The 25,816-nt window shown below is 39.0% G+C and overlaps 1 protein-coding gene across 2 annotated transcripts in view; it reads left to right on the forward strand.

Moving 5' to 3' along the window:
- The first annotated feature begins 3,243 nt into the window (after positions 1-3,243).
- Positions 3,244-25,816, forward strand: part of LOC140536649 (3',5'-cyclic-AMP phosphodiesterase 4D-like) — a 187,565-nt gene continuing 164,992 nt past the window's right edge. For both annotated transcript variants that reach the window (XM_072658576.1, XM_072658579.1), the window contains exon 1: positions 3,244-3,527. In XM_072658576.1, the coding sequence (XP_072514677.1) occupies positions 3,436-3,527 (92 nt within the window). In that variant the 5' untranslated portion in view covers positions 3,244-3,435. The remainder of the gene's footprint in view (positions 3,528-25,816) is intronic.

A 25,816-nucleotide genomic window follows, 5' to 3' on the forward strand; every position in this document is an offset into this window, starting at 1 on the left:
AGTTTGCTGTGTTGTTAGCCTAGCAAAAATTTTATTAGATGTTTATTAGATTAATGTATATATAGTATATATATGCAGTGGTCAATACCTATTAAATATACTACATGGAAGGACGACCGGTAATCCAGAGACAGGGTCATGGATGCCTTATACTAACCATACACTAGTAGACTAGTCTGACACTCTCTCACATCTCAAGGGGGTGTGAGAGCAAAGCCTGAAAATCTTGCAGGGTCACTATTTGCAAGACTGCAACTAAATTCATTTTGAGAGTATTTCCTATTATACTTCTGGTGGACTGACATCACCACATTCTCCAAAATCCCCTTTTAAAGTACAGCTCATTGAACAATCTTCAGAGCCTTTCATAAATATAGCCTTTGTCTTGAACAGCGCAGCTAATATGAACCAGTACGGATGGTTGAAGCATTCCCTCTGGAGCTTTGTAGCCTGACAGTATTAATGGTAGCAGTAATAATAAAATTGCAATGTTTTTGAACTGGATTCACTGGAACATACTGTCACTCTGGTGGGCTTTCTCTGGAGGACTCGCTTTGAACAAGGCTTCTAACACTTCAGGTGGTCGAAATATTATGGCGCTTTTAGGAAACTTGGGAAACATGATGGCTTGATTAAGCTTTAATTGCTTTGAAAAAACAGAGAGACGTATTCCGTCATTTTCTCTTTTACTGTCTTCTTACCTTCTTCACTGTAACTCATTTACAGTTGAATCCTGAACAAATACAAATATACACTTATGAACCACTCACACACACAGTGTATCTATCCTTCTTGCATCTCGATCTCTTCATTTTTTTCTTTTTTGAATGTACTCATTTACAGAGCAAAAAAAAAAGAAGAAAGAAAGAAAGAAAAATCAGAGGCTCCCCACAGCTCACAATCAATGTCCTCCTGCAGCTATTCTCTGAAAAGCTGCTTCACTCCCGCCCTAAAATGTATTTTTAGTCTGGCCTGCCATATTCTGTTTTAACAGACCGGCTCTAACAGCTGATTACAGAGTTCAATCAAACTGTATTGGCCGACAAAACGACTCCTTTCATTACAGTTCAAATGTCTTCCATGGCTTTTTCCATATTGAGCTGGTTTTCAGCCAAGCATGAGATCATCAACAAATGACTTCAGTTGCTTTCAACCACATATTGCACTGTGGTACCAAGCTGGTCGAACAGAAATCAGCAAACGCCTGGATCTTTCACAGCGTGTTTGATTAGTTTAGTTTATTCTTGATTCCTTAAAAGGTTAGAGTAGTGCCGTGTTTCCCAGCCCTGGATCCCAGCCCTGCTTTTAGAATTCTAGAAGGAGGCACAATACATTTGCAGGGCAGTGTGCCTCCAGGACTAAGGGGGGGGCAGGACCATATCTGCCACTAGTGTTATTATTACCACCGTAATCGTCATTACTTTCATTATTTTTACAATCTCTGCTGTGGTTGTATTAGATGAAATTATGATTATATTAGCACATATTCGAAAGCTCAACCAATTCTACTACACTCTCCCATCGTGATGTAAGAAAGAAAACTGCCTACACGCTAAAAGGTTCTTTAATAAAGGCAAGGATTTGAATAGAAATATGAAAACTCTGAACTTTTTGAATATTGAATGGTTCTTTGCTTGATTCTTCTCAACTCAAGCCAGCTACACTTGAATGACAGAGTGAGCTTTGTAATTCTTCCAGAGTGGCATCTTGAACGCCTCTAAATGTGGCTTATTTATTGTTCATTCAGCAGGGGAGCTTAGCTCTTGGACAAAACGCTGAGTTCATCAAAGCAGTGGCTCATTCTGGCCTGCTGGTCACTCTTCCGGGGATTTAAGGCTGCTTACAGCATCAGTATTGCAGATCTGTTCACTTCCAGTTTGGTGTGCAGTTATGGTATTGTCACTTAAGTCAATCAGTGTCGGTACAGTCGGTACCCATGTTACTATGTTCCTTTCAGCACGGCTTTCCAAAATAACAGGAATCCATACCCTAATCTCCACTCATGCTAGATTATGTAAGGGAGGTGATGGAAGTCTTTTACCTCTGGCTGATGGCATGCCCCCCAGTTTAAGTTTCCAAGAGCTCAGAGTTTGTCACACATGTTGTGACAAAAGCGACAGTATGTTTAGGGCCCTTGGGGTCCTATGATATGTTTTATGGGTTATAGGTTAACCCAGCTATGCGGACAATACTATCAGGATGGCTAATTAGCAGGACAGCTAATTGAGTCTTTTGATCAAAAGGATCTGAAATGGCAAAAAATGGCCTTTAGCTAGTGGTTCACACTAACTGACTTAATTTGAATATTGTTTTTGGATTGGATAGTAGTCTATAATCACAAGCAACTCGCTGATTTGCATACTGTGCTGTGATTGTCTAGTAGTTCACACTAACAAACTTCTCATTTGCATATAGTGCTTGGGTTGGATAATAGTTAATAATCAAAAGCGACTATCTGATTTGCATACTCGATTCACACTAACGGACTGTTGATTTAAATATTGTGCCTAGGTTGGATAGCAGTTTATGATCACAAGCTTGTTGATTTGCATACTGCACTGTGATTAGCTAATGGTTCACATTAATGAACTGTTGATTTGCAGTGCCCGGATTGAATAGTAGTTTATGATCGCGGCGACTTGCTGATTTGCATACTGTGCTGTGATTGGTCAGTAGTTCACACTTGTGGACTGCTGATTTGCATATTGTGCTTGGGTTGGATAGTAGTTCATAATCACAATCGTCTGATTTGCATACTGCACTGTGATCGATAAGTAGTTCACGCTGCTGATTTGGACTGCTGATTTGCATGTTTGGATAGTATTAGTAGTTTACACCCACAGCAGGGCCACTGATTTGCATATTGCACTAGGATTGGCCAATAGTTTATAACGCTCACAAGGAGGACTGTTGATTTGCATATTATACTAGGATTGAAAAGTAGTTCACGCCCAAAGATGTAGTACTGATTTGCATATTGCTTTCGGATTGGCACGTGGTTAACACTCACAGGGAGGACGTCTGATTTGCATTCTGCGCTGTGATTGGCTACAAGTTCATTCTCACTCACGGCCTGCCTATTCGACTGATGGACACGAGCAAGAACTACTGCCCTATCATTTCTCGCGAGGCGGATAACTACGGTCCAATCCGAGCGCAGGAGGCGGGACTTGTCTGAATACGGGTTGGAAAAAAACAACACCTCCCGCTCTGGCGGCAGCTCCGGCCACACTGGGCGGAAAATGCGAGCGCACCTCAGCGTCCAAGCAGCACCGGCAGCCGCCTCGCCTCGCCCACTTGAGCACACCCACCGGCTCGAAGCGGAGCAGCGCAGCGAGTGAAAGCGAGCGGGGGCTGCTCTCCCACACACACACATACACACACACATACATACATACACAGAGAAACACAAGAAAGCCCGAAAAGCGAGACAAAATGGACCGAACCTACGCCGTGGATACGGGTCACCGACCGGGTCTGAAGAAATCGCGGATGTCTTGGCCGTCCTCTTTCCAGGGATTCAGACGGTAAGGGGACGCTTGTGTCTCAAACCGGCGGGGATGGGGCTTCGTCAAATGCACTTTGTTTGTCTGTTTGTCGCGTTTTACTGCCCGAGTCGTCTCCTGAAGTTGAAAGTCTGCAACTACTAGTACTTTATAATCCGCCTGTTATCTCCTGAGCTCGGGACATGTTAAGAGGATGTCAGGCTGTAAGGCGTATCGCTGTGTTTATGATATCTCTGAGCTGAATAAGCACCACTCCTGAGACAGCAGGACCCGCAAGGTCATCTCCTCTAGACCAACTCACAAAGTTGCATCTGTGCGTGAAGCGCAGTTCCAGCTCCGTTTAGATGCAGTGTACTCTTCGAGCATCTCATGAATGTTTAATGTGAATATGCTAGGATGTGTGTGTGGGTGTGTGTGTGTGTGTGTGTGCGTAAATGCATGTGTGTGTTTGTTGCCACTGATTGCCACCGGTGTCCCAGGTGGTTGCGATGCTTTTCTGAGTGGCTTCTGCTGCATGCTGTCGATTAGCATTTGCTGTTATCTATATTTCACATGGTTGCTGTGGGGTTGCTATGGTGTTCCAAGTGGCTTTTGCTGCATGCTGTTGTTTAGCATATACTGTAGCATCCCAAATGGTGCCTGTGGCGTTGCTGTGGTGTCCCAGGTGGTTACCATTGTGTTCCAAGGGGCTTCTGGTACATGCTGTTGGTTAGCATTTCTGTAGCATCCCACATGGTGGCTGCGGGGTTGCTATGGTGTCCCAGGTGGTTGCTGTGGTGTTCCAAGTGGCCTTTGCTGCATGCTGTTGGTTAGCATTTCTGTAGCATCCCAACTGGTGGCTGTGGGGTCGATAGGTGGTTGCTGCGGTGGCCTGGGTGGTTGCTCTGCGGTTTCAAGTGGTATCGCCTTCATGCTGTTGTTTAGCAGTTTCTGTTATATTTCACATGGTTGCAGTGGGGTTGCTATGTTGGTCTAGGTGGTTGCTATGGTGTTTCAAATGATCTTTGCAGTAGGGTTTTGTTTAGGGGTTGCTAGGTGATTGTAAAGGGGTTTAGTTGGGTGGTTGTTATGGTGTTGCTAAGTAGCTGCTATGGGATTCCAGGTGTTTGATATGCTGTTTCAATAGTGCCATCCAAAATGGATGCTGAGGGGTTAGTAGGTGGTTGTTATGGTGTTGCTCGGTAGTTGCTATGCTGTTCCAAGTGGTTTCTGCTGCATGCTGTTGCTTAGCATCTTCTATAATATCCCAAATTGGTGCTGTAAGGTGGTAAGTTGGTTGTCATGGTGTTGCTAGGTGGTTTGTTGTGGTGTTGCTGAATGGTTGCTTTGATCCCCCAGGTGGTTGCTTGTGTCCAGGTTTGCCTGTGTGTGTGTGTGTCTCGGCCTGTTGTTGGAATGGGACTGTGATGCTGTGGATGTGAATATGGGTGCATCCTCATTGCTCCTGTGGAGTCTGTGGCTTGGTGCAGGTCTTTGGAATTTGATCACAGCAGAACCAATTTTCTTTACAGGTGTGGAAAAGTAGCATTTAGAGCACATGTTTTCTCCCCCCTGCCTCTTTGTCTTGTAGTCAGATGGACGGCTGGCTGCACGCGTCCTCACAGCATCCGAATATGATGTAAACCCCCCTGTTGAACCTGTCACTGAAGAGGGACAGGGAAGCTGGCATTCTGTGGAGCGTCATGAGATTTCACTTAAACTGTAGTACACTGTGTTCCTGCTGCAGTTAGAATGGGGGGTTATATATTTTTGTGATACCAGTGAACCTTATAAACTTGTACTGGAATAAATGATCTGTGCTGAACTGTACTGTATCTGTAGGGATGGCCAATATTTTCTTAATAATAAATGGTTATCGTGATACATACATTACAATATACGTTTCTGAGCATATCGTGGATATTGTCAGTACCACTGAATAGTTAAATAGATAGATACTTTATTGATCCTGAAGAAAATTTAGGGCACTGGAACACTGAAATCATTTGTGCTCATAGTATTTTTTAAAACTTCGCCTCACTAGTTCTTTTTGTTCATCCAACTTTAGGTTTGATATATTTATTAAAAAAAGGTGCAGTAATTGCTATGCCCATTGGTTTTTATCATGGCTGTTAAGGTGTTGCTAGGTGGTTGGTATGGCATCTTAGGTGGTTGCTATGCTGTTCGAAGTGGTTTCTACTCTATTCTGTTGCTTCCCAAATGTTTGCTGTGGGATTGCTAGGTGGTTGGTATGATGTTGCTAGGTGGTTGTTATGGTGTTACTGAGTGGATACTGTGTATGTGGTTTCTTGTCACCAATATCAGCTCTGTAGGTACTACTTTAAAATGCATCAAGAGCTTCACCAACATAAACCTGCGTGCTGAGGAAGCAATATTGATGTATGTACATGTATTTAAATACATGCCCAGTTACTGTCATCTATTGTAAATGTGTTCATAGTATTTACATTTTTTTTATATAAACAGATATTTACTTTGAGGTTTGAGGTTGAGGTCTAAGACCAGTGCTTTGAGTTTGCCGCTGAACTGTTCCTTCAAGGCCTCCTACTAAGCTTCAAAATGAGCTGTTTTTAATTGAAATGCCTCACTTAAGAGCATCTAAAAGTAGGCCGTCATGCTCAAACTTCTCAAACACCCCACAGGAAGACATGCACAGCTCACAACATGTCATCACACAGTGGGAGTGTTTGCTGTTTCAGGCTAGATACAAATACTGTATACCATCTCTACACACAAATTCAGGGAATGGTGATCAGGACTAACTGTGCTCTCTAACGACAATAAAATCTTGTGTAGTCTCTTGATAATTGTAGGACAATTGTGGAATAATAAGCATGGCAAATCCCATTCTATTTTATGGACTGACATTATGTTTCTACTAATGATATAAGGTGACATACATTCATCTTGTGTTGGACATAAATCAGGGGTTGTTTTTCAACCCTGAGTCGTCCTTCTCCACTGGGGCACATAATTAATGTGCTGGGTGTCACTTTCTCACTCAGACACTGTCTACACATTTCCAGACATGGACAGTGTTTTGGCAAACCGTTTCTCTTAAAAATCTCTTGATTGATCACAGATCAATTATCAGTTATACTGAAGGCAGTTACTGATTCCTGTGTTTGATTTATGGCACGGCTGAAAGAAACACAATAAATGAATTTAACACTGAGTTTAACACTGATAGTGCCGTCCTAAGTTTCTGTGTAGGACATCAGAGTCGCTATATATTTCTTTTAGGGACTAATGCTTGTGACAGTGTTGTGCTTATCTTTTGGAAGCAGCCTTCAGAGGCATTGTTAAAGTCGTGGAAAGCGATGTGAAATGGAGCCGGTGGAGAACAATCTTGTCTGCCTGTAGTCCATCATTGCGCCTTTTTGGATGCATATTATTTTACTTTTGGAATTGAAGTTTTCCATCAGCCTTTTCTGGCTTCTTACTCCAGCTATTAAACAAGACTGTCTTTAGCCAAGGAGTCATATACTCCTGCTCCATTAAATGATTTCGCTTCAGAAGCAAAGACAAAGCTTTTTTATTTTATAGAGCATCACTTTTTTAATCTAAAAAAAAATATTGAGATTTAACTTACAGTCATATGTAAAGGTTTGGGCACTAGATGATATATGTTTACGTCCCTGTAAGCTTTACAGAAGGTGAGTCATTTTGGAGCATTTCTATTGGTCCATTTATCGTGGAATTTTGATACAATATAAAGAACAACTGCCAGATTCACATCGTCAAAAGATGAACAATGCAAATGTAAAAATGCAGATATAAAGTTTTTGTTAGTACTTAGTAACTTGGTAAATATCAATGCTAGTGATCCCTTTTTCTCCCTCTGCTCTTGTTTATGGAATTTTCACCCACTCGTCCTTGCAGAACACTTCCAGTTCTGCAATATTCTCACACTGTTTTGATGCAGAGCATGCTTAAGATCTACCCACAAGTCAGGGAGCTGTGAGTGCTGTTCCTAAAGCTTCAGCTCATGTTCCTTGAAGTAGTTTCATGGTAGAATATAAGATATGCTTTAGATTATTCTGTTGTAAAAAAAAAAAAAAAACCCTTTTAGCTTAAGTTTCTTGACAGGCAGCATCAGATTTCCTTCCAGAATTTGCAGATATTTAGCAATGTCCAGTTCTCCCCTACCTGCTAGGTCTGGCCCTATCACACAGTGCTACAAGGGCATGGAATGGTGAAGGCTAGCATCCGATACATGATTCATGTAACATGAAGAGCCACAATGTGTTTTCAAACAGCTACTAATGCAACATCATTGGATAGCTAAACGCACTTGAAGGAGAACACTAATTCCGTTTACTGGCTAGCATTATGCTGAGTGATGGAAGAAGTGGAAGGGCAATCTTACCCACCTAATTTTGCTTTCTAGGATCAGCTTTGCAATCTCTTAATGATGAGGCCAATGCTTTGACGACTTAACCATTCAATCCTTTCTTCCATCTACCCGTGCAGTGTTTTCTGTGCCACTGGCCACGCAGCCCCAAAGCTTAACAGACCCATGCCCTGCTTTAAGTAGCATTATTCAAGAATTGGCATTTTTTGCTTCTGGTTTCCCCCTACAGATGAAGAGTGCAATTAACCTTTTTACCAATGTCATAAATACAAATGACAATTCAATTAAGATTTTTTTAATTTTAACATCATATATTCATCTTCCTTTTCTTAATAAAATAAAATACTTAACAATTAAGTTAACTAAGTTAACATTTATACTTCTTTTCAGCTTGTTCCAATCTGTAAAGAGAATAACGTTAGAGTGAAATTGCAGTATTATTGAATTATAGATTAGAAATGGGTTGTGATATAAAGTCTAGTCTAACCAAGTTTGTAGCTTTACTAAGTAACAGAGAGCTGGTAGGCTACTGTTACCAAACTACAATAAAAGTGTTACATAGATAACATTAATATTTTACTTAAAATGAGCTCTTAGCTATATATTGACAACTAATGTAGCATGGACTGTCAGTGACCCACAGTTAATTCTACTTTTACTAGAAATAAAGCCCACATGAATTCGTCTGGCGTAGTAGTTTCTAATAATCTGTGTTTAATTGAAGTTCACTTACTGATTTGTGCAACTGCCTGAAAGCTGTTCGTTTCTAATCAGCTTCCTCAGGTGCTGTTAATTATCCTTAATGGCTTGTCCAGGTGCTGTTAATTAAGACTGATAATTAACTAATTGGCTGGTTTATTACTGTGACAGTAAGCGACTCAGCTGCTGGTCTGCACAAATACTACCCCACTCACAGGAAGTAACCTAGCAAAACGACTCAAACTGCTCCACCCAGCATTTGGGTAAAAACATTTTTACTGTGTAAGGCCAAATTCCAAGCCCATTGGTACAATGTCCCAATCTTTGTGTTATGCAATCAAATCCTTAGAGCAAAGTTCCAACATCTGGAAATATTTCTGCAGAAGAACTAAGCAGACAGAGATTATACGTCTTTTAAATATCCTTGATTTATCAGTGTTTATTTTGACATAAAACAGTGGTCCACAATTTTTGACTATACAATGTATACTGTATGTGTAAATCTAAAAAAAATAAAATAAATAAAACATACCTGCTCCTAATGTTTTTTCTTTTTTTTCTTTTTTTCCTTTCCATTTTATAATAATACTGAAATAACCAAAGCTAGAAATTATGCAATTGTGCAGTTCCTAATAAAATATCAAACAAGTAAGAATTAGCTCCTGTTTTAAATTCTTCACAATAGGCAGCTTTACACACTCTCATGAGGAGCCACCGGGGATGCTTTTCTACCAAGAAGATGCACATATGCTAAGCCCTTGTTGGCTGCTAATAACTTCTTGCTGGAGTGCATTTTAGAAACATTGATTAGATTAAAATGATGGTTGGTAAATAAGGTCCAATGAGTTTATAATTATGAAAAACATACACTTTGACCATGTTTATACCTGGTCACTTCATGTAACTAGTATCTAAATTTTATCCTGATATGATTTTACACCACATGCGCTTACACTTGATAGTCAAATGCGTCCCCAGTTAGTTAGACTGAAATCTGGATGTTGGGACAGAATGGGACAGAATATGCATCCCACACAATATGAGACAGATGCGTGTCTTGGGTACGTTTACACCTGCTTGGCCTTATCCAGATACTAAAGAGGCAATGAAGTGACCAGGTGTAAACAGGGTCTCTAAAGTTTGCAAACACCTTCTCCTCTAGAGTTGCTTTTCAAATCAAGGGTAATAATAGAGAGTTTGTTTTTTTCCTTTGCTGCAGTAACAGCCTCTACACTTCTGCAAAGGCCTTACACTAGATTTTGGAACATTGCTGTGAGGATTTAATGGCATTTGGCCATGAGAGCATTAGTGACGTCAGGTACTGATAACGAACAAATGGGTATAGATCCAAAATGCCACTTAAACCCAGAGGTATTGTCTGGCCAACACTCGAGAAGTCAGTTACGCTGCTTTACTGCCCAGTGCTGTGGGCCTTTATACCCCTCTATCTACCGGATGGCATTTCGGCATGATGACTTTAGACTCATGCGTAACTACTCCAGGGCCTCTTTCAACAGGCAATTCAACAGCTGTGCAAATTCAACTAAATGCATCTGTCAGTAATGGGTGCTTCAAAAAAGCAGCTGAACTCGTGTCTGGATACTTTTGTATGTATAGTGTTCATCTGATATGTCTAGAGCACTTTTTCTTCACTGATAGCAGTGCCAATATTAACATCTTGAGTATTGACCTTGAATATGAGGTTTAAGATTGGGACCAGGGAGTTAGATTTTGGGTTGAGGTTAGGGTCAGGGAAAATAAAGATAATTTTAATAGATATTTTGTAAATGTGAATTAAAGATAAGTACATTAACTACAAAGCATCTAAGGTGTCCCATCCAAGTAAATGTTTCGGAGACCTATGTGACTGCAAGCAGCTTAGGCTGATGGTCCTTACTGCTATCTGAATGTTTAAGTGAAATCATTTGAGTTGGATTTTCCAAAAGCATACTAGCACAAAGGTGATTCTTAAATAGGCACTGAATATTTTAGCACACTGAACTCTCTCTCTCTAACAGTTAAGATGTTCTCAAAATCAAGATGCTTTCGGGAAACTGGGCCCTGATTAATGTGTTTATGTATATCAGATGATTCACCAGAGTCAGAATCAGCAGCATTTTAAAGACCTTTTGGGCCCCTGTGCAGAAAACCCTTTTCAAAATTTACCTTCAATGAATAAAAATGACAATGTAATTTGCTAGTTTTTTATATGGTATTAACCAAGCATGTAGGCTGATATTTAAACTCTATTATTATGTTATCACAGCTAACCTTGAGTCCTGAGTATAAAATTGCACAGACATATTAGCTGTCCAATAAAGATGTTAGGGGGCTCAGCCGCAGTGGACCCTCCACATTAGAGCCTCCACTGCGATTGTTACGCCACTGGTTCAGAGCATGTCCATTTACAGGATCTGTGATCTGTAGTATGGAGGTTATTGTGAATTACATTCATATTTGCTGCAATGTCGACTGTGGTTTCTCAAGCTCTATGTCACACACTCACGTCCTTGTGTGTCCTCTGGAATTAAGCCAGTGAGTTTACATAAGATTTCCAACAAGATCATTGATTCTCACAGACATGTGGAGCTGGAATAGTTTTGTGCTTGCAGGAGTGAAAAGGTCACACTTAGAGGCTTTTCAGTGAAAAGTTGTGCTTTGCTGTTTAAAATAACACCTTGCTGTTAAATGAACATTTACAGGTATATTGCAGAATCATTTTTTCTCCTCCTGAGCTATAAAACATCTTTGTTATGTTGGGGCAGGGTTATCATACTATGGAGCTGTGGATAGACAATCCACATGAGTGAAAATGTAATGAACCATTAAAATGGGTTAAAAACAAGAAAAAGGTCCTTTAGCACAATTTTGTGCTTTTTTTAGAAAAAGTACTATAACTACTACTAAAACTATGACTACTGCTACTATTATTTCTTCTACTACTACTACTACTACTTTTACTAGTACAACTGCTACCACTCATGCTAGTACTATTACTACTATCTCCATTACTACTACTTCTACCACCATCATTACTACTACTACATTTACAAGTACTGCTGCTACAACTACCACTACTTTTACTATTACTACTACTACTACTATTGTTACTAGCGCTACTATTACTACAGCTTCTACTATTACCATCACTATTACTACTACTACTGCATTTACCAGTACTACTGCTACAACTACTACTAGTAGTACTACTACTACCACCTCTACTACTACTACTTCATTTGCTAGTACTACTTCTACAACTACTATTACTACTACTACTTCATTTACTAGCACTACTGCTACAACTACTACTACTAGTACTACAACTTCTACTATTACATCAGTATTAGTACTACTAATATTACTACTACTACTACTACATTTACTAGTACTACTGCTACAACTACTACTACTAGTACTACTACTACCACCTCTAGTACTACTTCAACTACTACTTCATTTACTAGTACAACTGCTACAGCTACCACTTCTAGCTAAAACTCCCCCATAACACAGTGCTAGCACTGCTGGGTCTGCGGAGATTAGCACATGCTTCCTCAGAGTCACGTGAAACCAGTCAAACACATCTTTTTAAACTGCTACTAACACAACGTCATTGGACGCACTTAGAGGAGAACACTGCATCCCAGTTGTGTTCCATCTGGTAAAAGATGTCCACGCGAAGTGAGGAGGGAAAGGGGGGGGGTGCAATTCTACCCACTCAGAGAGAGTGAGCTTAATTATGCTCTCTGGGACTCCCGGCCATGGATGGCTGTGACATTATTGGGGCTCGAACCCAACAGGGCTATATAGAACAGACACCACATGGGAGCATACATTATAGACAGTACTGAGTTTTAAAGCACCTAAAGACATTATTTAAAAGCATGTATCTCAGCAATAAGCTGTCTTCACTGTAGAAATCCCAGATCACATTAGAACAGATGCAGGTAAACATAAATACAGTAAAAAGGAACAAGACTTTTTTATTTTTAAGAAAGTAATTGAGTTCCAGATTTCTCCTGGACACTCCAGCTCACCTGATTTAACGTCATTAAGCACTGATTTGGATGATAGCTATCAATAATACTAGATTCCCATGTGTTAATAAACACAGTGATGTAAAACCACTACGTTTGTATAAATTGTATGTGTATTTATTCTAATGCTAGTGTTTTACTGAGTAAATAAATTCTTACTGCCCAGAAAGAGTTATTACGTTTCAGGGCCCAAAAACCATTGAACAATTCTGCACTTAAATAAGTGTATTGACTTGATTGTAACTGAAGCAGCCAATTTGCTGAAATGAAAAGAAAACTCATAACTGACATCAACCCCTTATCACTCAGAGGTGTATTACACACTAAGGTGTATTACTCAGTAACTACAGGGACATCTCTGCAAACAGAGTATATTATAGATCCCTTGTGTTTCACATCCAAGGTTAACTGCGCCAATGTCAGCATTATGATTATAACTCATTATTACTTTGTTATCCAATCAGAGTTCCACCGAGATCTAAAGTGTGTCTACACACAGGCATCCTGCATTAGTTCATGGAGTGGTGTTTACTTGATTCTCTCCCAGCATGATACCCAATGTAAAGCAGCAATGGCCAGAATAGAAGATAGCTTTGCAGACTTTATTGTCCTCCTCCAGTGTGTAGGTTAGAGTCAATCATCTCGACAGTTGTTGCAATGAAGAGTCCAAGTGAAGCTCAGACAAAAAGATACCTCCTGTTTAATCTCAGCATGTGCGAGCGTCTGTGGAAGCCTCATAACAGCAGCAGTAGCTTTTGTTCAAGTGGGAGTTAGTTGATGCTTCACAGTATTAAAGCTTCTTCACTCTGAGTGCTACTCCCTTCTGAAGTGTTAATAGTAATCCCGAGTGTGCTTGAATGAGATCCTCTCGGAATGCAAGTGCTGTTATTCTTCAGTGAACTTAAGGGAGATCCCACTGCTCCCGTGATTCAACTCAGTTCCAATAGATAATATTTGTTGTTGCTGTTGTTTTACTCAAAGGAGCCTTGGCAGAATGCGTATGTGTAAATGATAAATATGTATATATCTTGATATGGTCTTCATATGCATATATATTATATATTTTACATACAACAAATACAGATTTGCATATAACGTTTGCCAAGCACTGGAGCATGCCTTCAGGAAACAGCAATAATTGTGTTCGGTTTTACATTACAGGTCTCCAGTGAGAGTATTTTTATGATGCATTATTGAATGATGTAGATTTTTACAGTATGTAGAAAATCAAACATCATGTGATATTGTCATTAAATCTTATGGCCAACACCAAGTAAACTGAGCATTGAGGTTTGCTAAACAATTACATACTTTTGTGTATTAGCATTAAGCTTACAATGCTGAAAGTTCATGTTCAGTTTAATATTACCCAACTTAAACAGTGGATGGGTTTGAAGATCTCTAGTCCCATATAACTGCACCTATACACCCATAGTGCAGAGTTTCACAATACAGCAAACTAAACGAAAACTAGGCAATAATGTACCTGTGGTAGAGTATATGTAGGATACACTGAAATTCAGAATTTCATTGAGGGCTGATGTGGAGATAGGATTTTAACAATTGAGCAGTCCAGTTTGGACTTACTGTACCTTTTGTCATTGTCATTCAAAAACCCAAACTTCACAACTTTACAGGAGAAGGTGAAAAAACAGCTTAACCTACAAAGGAAGTCATTTTGGAGCATTTCTATTGGTCCATTCATTATTTTGATACAATATAAAGAACAATTGCTAGATTCATATTCTGTCAAAACATGAAACATGTCTTCTGTCTTTGTTGGCTCAAGCAACTGTTAATATTGAGGCTTTTTCTTATGCTTCATTTTGTACATTCCAAGGTACTTGTTTGGCCTGAAATGTCACTGGACGTCTTAAGTGACAAGTTTTTCAGAACGCTTTAGTGATAATTGGTACATGTGATCGTTATCAGTTCTGATATTGCAATGCAGTACCCATCTCTATATGAGAAGTACTGATAACAGCATAATTATGTGATAAAGGTGTAAATATACATGATGCAGTTTAAACCTGTGACACATTCAACAGCATGAGCCTTGTGATTGACCAGCTGATTGTGACTGATGTCCTGGCTGGTGTACAGCATTAATGTGAAGCTGTGAAAATGTGCCGCTTCATGTGGGTGTGTGAGGACTGTTGGGGTAAAATTCTACGCCCGATTTGTGTTTAAAGCAAACCTGAGGTGTAGAGACAGGGTACTTCTTAATACCACACAGTTGGTATCAGATAACATGATTTGTTGAAGTAACACTGTACAGTGTGTGTGTTACTGAGAAAGGTATCTGCTTTTCGTGTGTAATTGATTTAGTGGTAAATGTTGGTGTTGAGATGCGAGGACAAATAAAAGTCAGTCTTATCCTTCGCTTTGAGTTTCATGCCCGGGGCAAAATGTGTCACAGATAGTTTGTTTTTATATGTTTAGGTACCAAAACAGGCAAGATTAAATTTCATGACACTGTTTGTGAAGGTGTGGGTTTTTGTGGTATTTAAAATAATGGGTTTTGCAGCTTGATTTCCACACATGGACTGTAAAGATTGTTGAGTGAACACTATGTTTTGAAAATCTAACCATATTTATATGAAACTCTTTTGTTTAAAAAAGGAAGGATAATTTAGTGTTGTATGACATAGACCTTTGATTAGAACTAGCATATGAAAGTAATGCTGTGCCCTAGAACGTGAAACAGGTGAGTAAACCTGAAAATATGGTATCAGGACATAATTTTTATATTAAAAAACAAAAGCCATCATTGTGAATAAATGCCTCATGATTCAGATTCTTCAAGTTAGCAATGAGATTTTCCTTTTCTTTGTCTTGTTTGTTTATCCCAGTTTTAGTCATATTCAGTTTCCACCCAGTAACTAGAATTTCCCCCTACCACAAAACAATGCTACCTGTTTTGAATGAAGAATGAAGGCTAGCGTGTGCTTCTTTTAGCCAACCAACTGCATCTTTTCAAACTAGACATCTGAACATCTTGCTTGATAGCTATCAGACACCTGTTCTGGCTAGCATCATGCTATCCTACCCACCCAGCACATTAGCCAACACATTAGAGCCAACACATTAGATGGTGGGGTCACTCAGGAGCTTTTATCTTATATTTAAGTCTTAACAAATATCACATGACAAAAAACTGAAAGACTACGACTGAAATAAATCAAAGATGGTCTCTGACTACTGCATGTTACTATATAAAGTGTTCATTTGAAAATGAGAGGGTTTAATGGTTCTGTGACTTGAAACTGTATTATTGGCCATATGTTTTAAACAGAGCAGGGATTAAATTTATTGGATTAAATTTACACCCTCCAAATAGGTAATTAAAGTCATTTTATCATCAGACTAATGGAGAGCCTGGAGCAAATAGCAAAGCTGTTATTGGCACATTTTTACCATTAGTTTTTTTCCCCAACAGAATGACTTCTCTACCCCCAGAAATGTCTTTCCACATATTAACGTAATTAACTATGCAGTTATGGATGTTTTGGGATGCCCCAGTTTTTGGCAGTTTTTTTCTAGATCCTTGAAAGAGGGATCCTCTAAATGTCAAGTTGGAAATCTGTCTTTAAAGATTTTCTATAGTCATCAGTAATCTGATTCATTAGGCCACCTGTTTACTTAATATTCCCTGGCTGTGTTCCTGCTTCAGGGCATGCTATTAGTTGTCATCCCAGAAGAGTGTTTGGAAAATTGTCATTCAGCATTGTTAGAGGAGAGAATATTAAAGCACTGGTCAAGCTGATTTGTGACCTGCTCTGTCTCTACGCTAGAGCTTGGGATTCCACCCAGGGCTCTGGGGAAACATGTTTTAGAGAGTTGTCAGGTTAGATTGAGTGCTCTGCCACTCCTCGCGGCTCGCAGCTCATCAAAGATTAAAGAGGCGCTCTGTCTGCTCCAATAAAGTTGAATGCATAAAACAGGAAGCTGACCTCTTTCTCTGGTAGTTTCTGGAATACGTCCTCATGAACATCCGCCCAGTGGCTTCCGGATTCTGCAGAGCTTTTCTGTGAAGTAAAGTGTGCCTGAATAATTCTGTAAATGGTGCACATAAGGATCTCATCTCACCCAATTTCTGTTTGATTGTGCTACACAATTTCCTGTTCACAAACGTGGTCTAGTTAACCCCTTAAACAGTCTTTGGCTGAAAGTGTAATTACAACATCTGAAAAAGAAAAACTTTTAATGCAATTAGGACAGTGTGATTTGATAACAGAGCACAACACTGCTATCTAATGGTCAGGGTTTAAACACAGCACAAAATAAACCACGTCTACCACAAATCCTTACATTTACACTATTAATCAAAAAATCAATTCTGTGTTTTTTAAAAATCAATAACGTATTGTAAAACATAATATTGCAATACTTCAATATATTGATATTTTCTTACATCCCTAGTGGCATTATGCACAAACCAGATGGAATCGGACACCTTGCATGGTTGAAAGTTTGCTTGAACAAAAAGGGACAGTTTTTTTTTATTTAAACAAATTAAAAAACACATTAAATATTGGTACCTTAATGCATAGATATGTGTACTTGAATGTTAAATTGCTGTGTAAGCTCTGTGTAAAATTAAGAGGTTACTTGAGGATCATGTATCAGTGTCAATATCGAAGGTAGAAAAGTGGTCACAGTGCATTCACAGCAGCTTTTGACAGCATATTAAATCAGCATCAGACTGATTTTAATGGCGAAGATACTTAAAATAATATATATATATATATATATATATATATATATATATATATATATATATATATATATATATATATATAATGTATTCAAACCTTTCTGTACAGGTGACCTAGGCCCTTACCAATGCTCATAATGCCTGTAAAAAAAATTGTGAAGAAAATGAGCACAACCTGTAAAACTGGATCTTTGTAAAATAGAGTATTTGTCCACATCTTTTATTCTGCTTCCATTCCCCACTGTTTGCCCTTCCAGACATTACAGTTATAATTTAATCTCACATCATTATCGTCCTAATGGCTTTGCAACTCATCATTGGAGGAGTAGAGCACATTCTGAATTCCCCTCCCTTTCTCCCCCCTTGTTTAATCAAATTAGAATGACACTTGAGATGGCATTAGAATCACTCAAATTATTTCGGGAATAAGAGTGATTGTAAAGCAATCATGATCAAGGAACTGCTGTAGCCTATTTATGAGCATATCAAGCAAAGATTATTGTTGGTTTTGGTCTTGTCTTTTGGTCTTGTCCTCACAGTTCAGGGTGACCTGCTCACTAAGACTGAACGGTGTTGGGAGGATCATAAAAGCTCATTTTTACTTATGCTACCGAAATTGTGCTACTGAAATTATGATGGCATGTAGTTCTGTAGTAGTTTTCATCTCCTCCAGACTTCTCAAAGTTCTCCCACACAAGCATATGTAGGGGTACAGCTTGTGAGGGTACAGGGGTTATAATTCAGTATGTTGCAATGTATTACAATCCTGTCAACAAGATAATATATTGTGATTTTTTATTAATTTAGGGAAACAGTCAGAATTTAACTGAATTGAAAAATCTGAGTAAATAAAAAGTAAATGTTTTATACAATGAGAACTATGGGATCTGAAGCCAGAGTACAACTATGTACCAGTCAGAGTTTAAAAACAACACAAAATGAACCACTGTCTGCCTGTATTGTGTTTTTAAGAAACAAAACAGTATTGCAAAACACAATATTGCAATGCTGTTTTAATATCGCAGTACTACTGATATTGCTTTACACCCCGTTCCTCTTCACTGGTACCTCCAATGTGGACTACTCTCTCATGAGATTAAAGGTGATGATGGATGGCTTGTTTTTCCAGCTTCACTAATTGGTGATTACATTTTGTTGAAGTGGTTAGAGCAAGGAAATCTGAACTGCTTATGGCCAAAGTCTCATCCTCTCTAGGGATCCTCTTAAGCACTCTTGTGTCCTAGCTCAGTTGAAGACTGCAGAAAAATCTCAGCATTATCTGCAGTGGCTTCAAATACTGTCTCTGCATTGTTTAAATGGCAGACTTTCCCACAGCTTCACATGAAATATAAGACACTGAATAAGGAATACTACCTTTCATTAAATGAAGAAATTGTAATATGTACTTAGAGTTTTAATAAATCATTTTATTCTTATTTTAAACAGGAATAGTCAGAGCCACACAATACCAGAATTTTTAATCCAATACCAAAACTGAAATACTGTATTCAATGGCAAAAAACACTGACCAACTGCATGTTTCCTTACAAGGGAAGCATTATCAACATTACCTGGTTAACTGGATTTAGTACAGTAAGAATTTTCTCTTTCAGTTGTGCATCTGAGACTGTTTGAGAACTCCATGAATGTTAATAAGTTAGTAGGGAACTAACTATAAAATACCATGGTATTTTTGATATTTAGAATATCATCCAATTTCCTGTATTAGTCCCATGTGAGAGGAGTTATTACAAAAAAAGACACACCAGGTTTCTTTTTTTCACTTGGATGCTTTTAGTGTCTGCACTTTGTGAGAGTAATGCTTTTGGCAAGCGCATATTTACCAAATTCTTGTAAAAGATTATTTTCTTGCTCTTTCGCCTCATTAAGAACATAATGCCATTCCTTGGGATAAACACTTTTCTTTGCTAGTGTGTGAATTCAGCATTTTTGCATTTGAACATCATTTTTTTTGGTTATGCCAAATGCACACCAAGGCCTTGAATAATGTAGTATTAGTAAAGCATGCTAAAAAGTTAAGGCTGTTGTGAATTCTCCCATTTGGTAATTTTGTTGTGTATTCCCATAGCTGTAGACATTTGGAATTCCCTTTGGAACTAAATAAATAGAATAAATACAGTGACATACACTATGCATACACCATTGCAGTGCTCCAAATACACAACTATTAATAGAAGTTATGAAATATACAGATGTACACATTGCTATTTACATATGTGCGAGTATATAGGTGTATAGGGTGAACAAGTCTGTTTAGAAACCAGGTCTCTCATTCGCCATCTTTTTTACAGAAACCACTGTCAGTGACCAAATCTAGGCACCTTGTTACATTCTGTAAGAGTAACGTAGGAAGAGGGTTGATAGGGCTTATGTTGAGAACAAAACCACGGTCAAATTATTGGGCTCAAAGTCACGCTCAGGTTGCTGATGTATAATGTTCAGTTAGCCTATTGTTATTAGGCCTTAGTATTGAAAAGCCTGTGTCATTTTACTTTAATGATGAAGACAGCCGTTGGTCAGGTTCTGCCTGTTAGTCCAAAAGCTACAGCAGCTGCACAGTTTACTGTTCCCACCACGCATCACATCAGTTCTATTGTTTTTTACTGGGTCAAGAAATGTGCAGGCCTATGGCCTACATTTTGTCTGCATACTTTTTTGCCGCAGAACACAACTCTCCATGTAACGCTGTTATGTAACACTCTAGTCTTTTCTGCACCTAACTTCACTCGGCTTAGAAATGGATACAAACAGAAACAGTGCTGTGCTGTTGCAGGAAGACAAAAATTACATCCACCTTTACACTGTCCTCTCTGAAGCCCGAGGCAGTGGTCAGTGATTGTGTAAATTTACATGGGCATCCCCCACAGGCGATGGATTACCGTTTTTTTCAATGAGCCTTTGTCAAGAAGGGAAAAGGAGCAGCAAATACGTTCTCTGCTTGCATACTGATTTGTGGCTAAAGCATGAGCATGTCTGAAATGTGGATTGCCACTCTGACAGTCAAACAGCTTGAAAGCATGCATTCATTTACTCTGCAGCTAAGAAGCTCTAATGACCCATTACATCATGGAATCTCAGATTTCATTTGGCTGCAATTCAGAATTATTTACAAATATGTTGAATGCACAAATTTCTCACAAGTGGAATATATCTTAAACCACTTTTTTGCTTTAAGACTAAGTATGAAATATGATAACCATAGATGGGAAAAGCTCTGTTTTGAATTTGAACCAGCACACATATTCATCTATTCAGTCTACAGTGGTTTGGCTACACCTGTTCAGGCTAGGATTATAAGGAGTGTTTCAATCCAGACTAGTCATTAAAATGTAATAAATGATGGTTAAGTAGTCATTTACATATGAGTCTGAAGGGTAACATACATATAATTTAATTTAAAGGATAAAAAGAGCTGAAAACCGATTCTGTGTAAATGAACCGTTTTAGTACACAAAGCAAACTTTAGATGTTTGAAAAGTTAAAAATGAAATACACAAACTATATAGGCTGTGTGCATTTTTACTTAATTACTTAGATGTGTATAGTGGTCGAAACTTTGAACACATATATCCTCATATCCACTGTTTCTGCCAGCACTGGTTTAATAGCTAAAGCAGTGCCGCATGGCACAGTTTTTCTGTGATGTTTTTTTTTAATCAGTCAGGAGACTCAAGCTAAAATGTGACAGGACTGTATTTTGCAATGCCTCTCACAGTCAACAGCTCAGCAAGGACTAGAAGCACCATGCACTCACATTTCACATGCCCCGTTTAGATGAAAGACCAATGGAAAACTGTATAAATAAGGACTGTATAAATACAGACGGTTATTATATGATCATGGACATATTCAGGGCACAATCCAAAATCCATAACACCCACAAAAATGATGCATATCAGAGGAATGACAACTCAACAGATGCATATTTTATGTTTTAACATTAGTGCTGCCCCGAAAGTTGACGAGTCAAATCATCAGTCGGAGACCCATCAGTTGACATATTCTTCAAGTCAAGCAGTCATGTTTTTTGTGTAAAGAAAAAAGCACAAGGATTACATTTTAACAAAGAATTCTAAAAATGAATTGTGTATTCTAACGGGGCTACACAGCATGAAGGCATAAAACTGCTGCACCACTTGAGGTTCTTGAAGTTCCTATTTACACTTTTTCACAAATAATAAGCCAGCTAGGCTTAGTTTGCTGGCATTTTCCCACCAAGGTTAAAAAGACAAATCAGAATGGTGTTACTGGAAGAAATACGAAAAACGCTCCGTTTATATTCATGTCGAAATTCCGGGAAATTAAAGTTAAGGGTAGCCAGTGCCACCCCAGCCTGCCCATCTGGCAGCACCACTGAGGCAGTCGAAACACTGGTGCTGTCCGGATTATGCGAGAATTGGTAATTGTTCCTATGCTCAACCTACATTCAGGGAGTATAATTCACACTTTGAGACACCCCTAAAGGACAGGCTTTACACATGCGTATCTGGACCTGCTGAGAGATACAGAGCTGTTACTGAAGGTGAAAGAAGCTCATGGACTGAGGCGATAATACAGGATTTTACACAAATATGACTCGGGTTAACAATTCCATAGTGCAGGTAGCAGCGTATCGAGCCCAGAGTGGCAACAGTGGATACGCTGTTCTCCTTATTATTTGTTAGTGGAGCATATTTCATGGTAAAAAAAAAGGCTACATAAGGTTACTTTAATGTTCATCGTAGATAGATGTCTGTACAACAGTGGTGGAAAGGACAGATCAGAACTTCATTGGGCTCAGCTATAGCTGATATCCATTAAATTACACCTGGATTGACCCCAATTCAGACAGAAATAAGACCAGGACATCCTTGCTTACTCTACTGCTTATTCTAATGAATGTTATCCTAACCTATTACAATCACCTCTAAAGGCATTTTAGATGCATTTTCACACCGCTGTGATGGATCGACTGAAGCTTTACAAAAAGAAATAGAACCATCCCGAGGATTAGAGGACTCGTTCACTGTTCCTCTTTGCATCTCAACGAGGAATTAGCCTCAGTTCACCTTGAGCAATTTCTGCTTGGTTTTTGGGGGGGGGTGCCATTAATCATGTAATAAGGGAAGAGAAGTCCATTAAATCTGGCCTTGATAAAAACTCATCTTTGCTGGTAAATCTCCCTCTCTTTGTGTGGGAAGTGGGATTAGCCATTAGGCTGCTGCTTGAAATCACTGCTCTTGTGAGCTGTAGGTGTTTGCAGTGCTGATGAAGTACAAAGACTATGCAGATTTGTGGACAGTCAGCTGTCTTTTTGCCGAGACTCAGTTTGCTTTTACGCAAGCAGCATCCCATAGAGATAAAGCGGCGCCGCAGTTTCTTCTTGAATTTTTAATTATCACTTATTTTGGTCCAATCCGTTCCTGCTCAAAGCTGACCTGATTTTGTACATCAGTACCTCGTGTTCTCGGATCATAATTAAAAATGCAAATGTAAAATTCATGTCTTATTTAATCAGATTGGCAGCACAGGGCACGGTTTGTGGTGGATGTTACCAAGGTAGTGCGTCTCAACCTCATACTGTATTTTCCATTCACACTGTTACTTTTCTTTTCTACTGTGTCTTCAAAGACTTTCCAGCACCCGGGATATGGAGGAGAATTCGAAATTCCTTCTTGGCGAACTCTAAAATACCTTCTCCTAGACTCTTGCAGTTGGTGAAAAGGTGTCAGTAATACATTTTCCCAAAGAAGCAGAGTCTACAAATATACATCATCTCCATCTTCAGCCTCCATTGTTATAGCTCTTGCTGGAGATGTGAGTCATTTTACAATGATTATATTGTTGCCTTGGTTGATAGCAATCATTCATTAGTTGCTAATTAGCCACACACAATACTGTACAAAAGTGAGAGCCACCATGTGCTTATTCAGTGCCCATTCAAAACAGTCATTAAGTACAAGTTCATTATTCAGGAGATTAGATGATGAAGATAATCCATTTGCATTAGACAGTTTTCAAGAGTTTCCAAACCTGGATCCTAAAAATTATTCAAATATACAGATAAAATAGCAACTGTGCAGGACCTGGAAGACTGACAAAACTGCTCACATCACATAAATAGCACTCAAATCTTTTACCTTTGAGGAAGAGGAGAAAGTTAAGCTCAGATCTGAAAAAAAGAGCATCCAATGGTGTTTCTGTCCATCCTTCCACTTTGAGGAGAAACCTCAAAAATGAGGGTGTAAAAGGATGTGGAGCTGACCAAGAAGCTCTTACTGATGAAAGAAAGGTTCACTGAAGGTACTGATGTTCTCAGACCAATAGACTGATCACCCCAGAGTAACGACCTCAGGATCATTGGATGTGTTTGCCATGACTTGGATGGTGAAAACCAGAAAAATCTCTTGCAGATTTCTAGTAAAAGAGAGACACATTAAATAATCTTACATAGCAGCGTTATGTTGGTATTATTTAAACACTTACACTCAAAATGAAGATGCTTTTGGTTCTTTGAGTGGCTTTGACTCCATAAAGAAGCATGTTTGTAATAGAGAAGAGTGTAAGTGTGAAAACCTTTTAAAGGTCTAAAGAACCTTCCGTTAATGTTTAAAGTTCTTTACCAATTTAAATGTTGTGGGAACCTAAATCTGAGTAACCCCCAGTGTAAACGTACAAAGTATGTCTGCTTTGTAGAAATAAATGTCTCTTGTATTTCACCTGTATTTGCTCCCCTATCGATGTGGCATGGGCAGTCCTAAAAGTGGGTCAGGTAAGGTTACGTCCGCATATCCATGATCCATCACAAGGTTCCTCGTTCTCTTTGAGTCTGAGCCACCTGAAGTGGTACACCTGAAGCTAAAACTGAAGCTAAATCCCTTCTTTCCGGCGCTTGGTGCCTCTCTGCTTCACTGCAGACTTTAGCAGGTTGGTGTCTCTACCTGCCACCCTCTTGTACCCCACCTTACCAGCACAGCACATAGCCGTCCGCTGAAGCGGAGAAATATAGAGGTGACGGGCCCGGACTGGAGGGATGATGATGCGTAAAGGTAAAGCATGTTCTTTAGAATATTAAGACCAAGCCCAGACCGTTCTCAGACCATCCAGACCTTTCTAAGGTGGGATGAGGTCATTTTTGCACATTTTGAAGAGTATTTTAGCATATTTCTACTTTGTGTTTCTATTTACATTTTACTGAACACAAAAAACTCAAAATCAAAATACCTCTATTATACACCTGTTTTTTTCTATGGCCTAAAAATCGCCAACAGAATCATTTAAGGCACCTTTATTTTTAAGAGTGTAGGGGACCTAACTATCTACAATTTGCTACACTGTTAGTTGACTTGCTGTTTATGCAAACTCATTTACTGCAGTGTACCTAATTCTTATCTGTCTCTTCTGGCTAAACACAGTTTGACATCACTGTTTCTATATATTCTCTTCTCACATGTCAGAGACTGACGTAATTGGAATTTGAATGACAAATTGTAATATGGTGTTTTTCTGAGGAGCTTATATAAGAAGGAAGTTACTCATATCTGCACCTGGAAGAATTGCTGCTCCTTAATTGAAAATAGCTTGTTTACAGTGTCTTTTTGTGGGATTGATAAAACACAAAATATGAATATAATCTTCAGCATAAATAAGAGTAATTGTATAAAAAGTTTATTGTATAAGGACTTAGATTTGGTATCATACCTTTTTCAAATGGCAGACCCGATTTTTCCAATGCTGGTTTGATATTCAAATGGCAGGCATGACCATAACATTTGGATAATTTGCTTTATCGCAGAGCCTTCTCTCTCCTTGGTGACGAGCAGGATTACATTGTATGTTCTCCTTCACTGAACTGACTCGGCTGACTGGGCTCCTCCAGACACACTGCTCTCTTTGAGCTATTCCTGTCCCTATTTCTGGTGCCACAGCCTCGGACTGCAAATGTCACAATATACCAACTGTTAATGAGTCACACAGACGCGATGTCCGCAAAGAAGCGTTCTCCTACATACGAGAGCCCTTTGTAAATGTGTGTAGAAAAAACATAAGAAATGCAGAATGCCTGCATGGGTAAGAAAAGTGGTGCTAGTATGACATGCCAGCATCAGGACTCATTATCCAATGCTCTTTTGTTCCCTATACAGAGCTGCCATACATTTCCTATGTTATTATATGCCTAACAGTGCCTAAGTCAATTATGGAGTCAAATTAAGTGCTGTGAAGTCCTACATTTCTCAGAAGCAACTGTGTGACCTTTCTGAATTCACTCAGGCATCTGATAAATGTCTTCTAAGGTCACAACATTTGATGAATCATGGCTCTAATTTGACAAAGCGCTTCTTTCCCTTTTGCCAGTAGGTTTTATAATTATTCATTTTGTCACATTTAAATGGAAAGGCAATTAGAATAAAATGCATGCTTTTTTCAGCTAAAATGCAATGTTCTCTGTGAGATACCTTTATGGGGCACATATATCCTAGTAAAATGCCCTTGAACAATC

Source organism: Salminus brasiliensis, chromosome 16 (genome assembly GCF_030463535.1).
Source record: "Salminus brasiliensis chromosome 16, fSalBra1.hap2, whole genome shotgun sequence".
Classification (NCBI taxonomy): domain Eukaryota; kingdom Metazoa; phylum Chordata; class Actinopteri; order Characiformes; family Bryconidae; genus Salminus; species Salminus brasiliensis.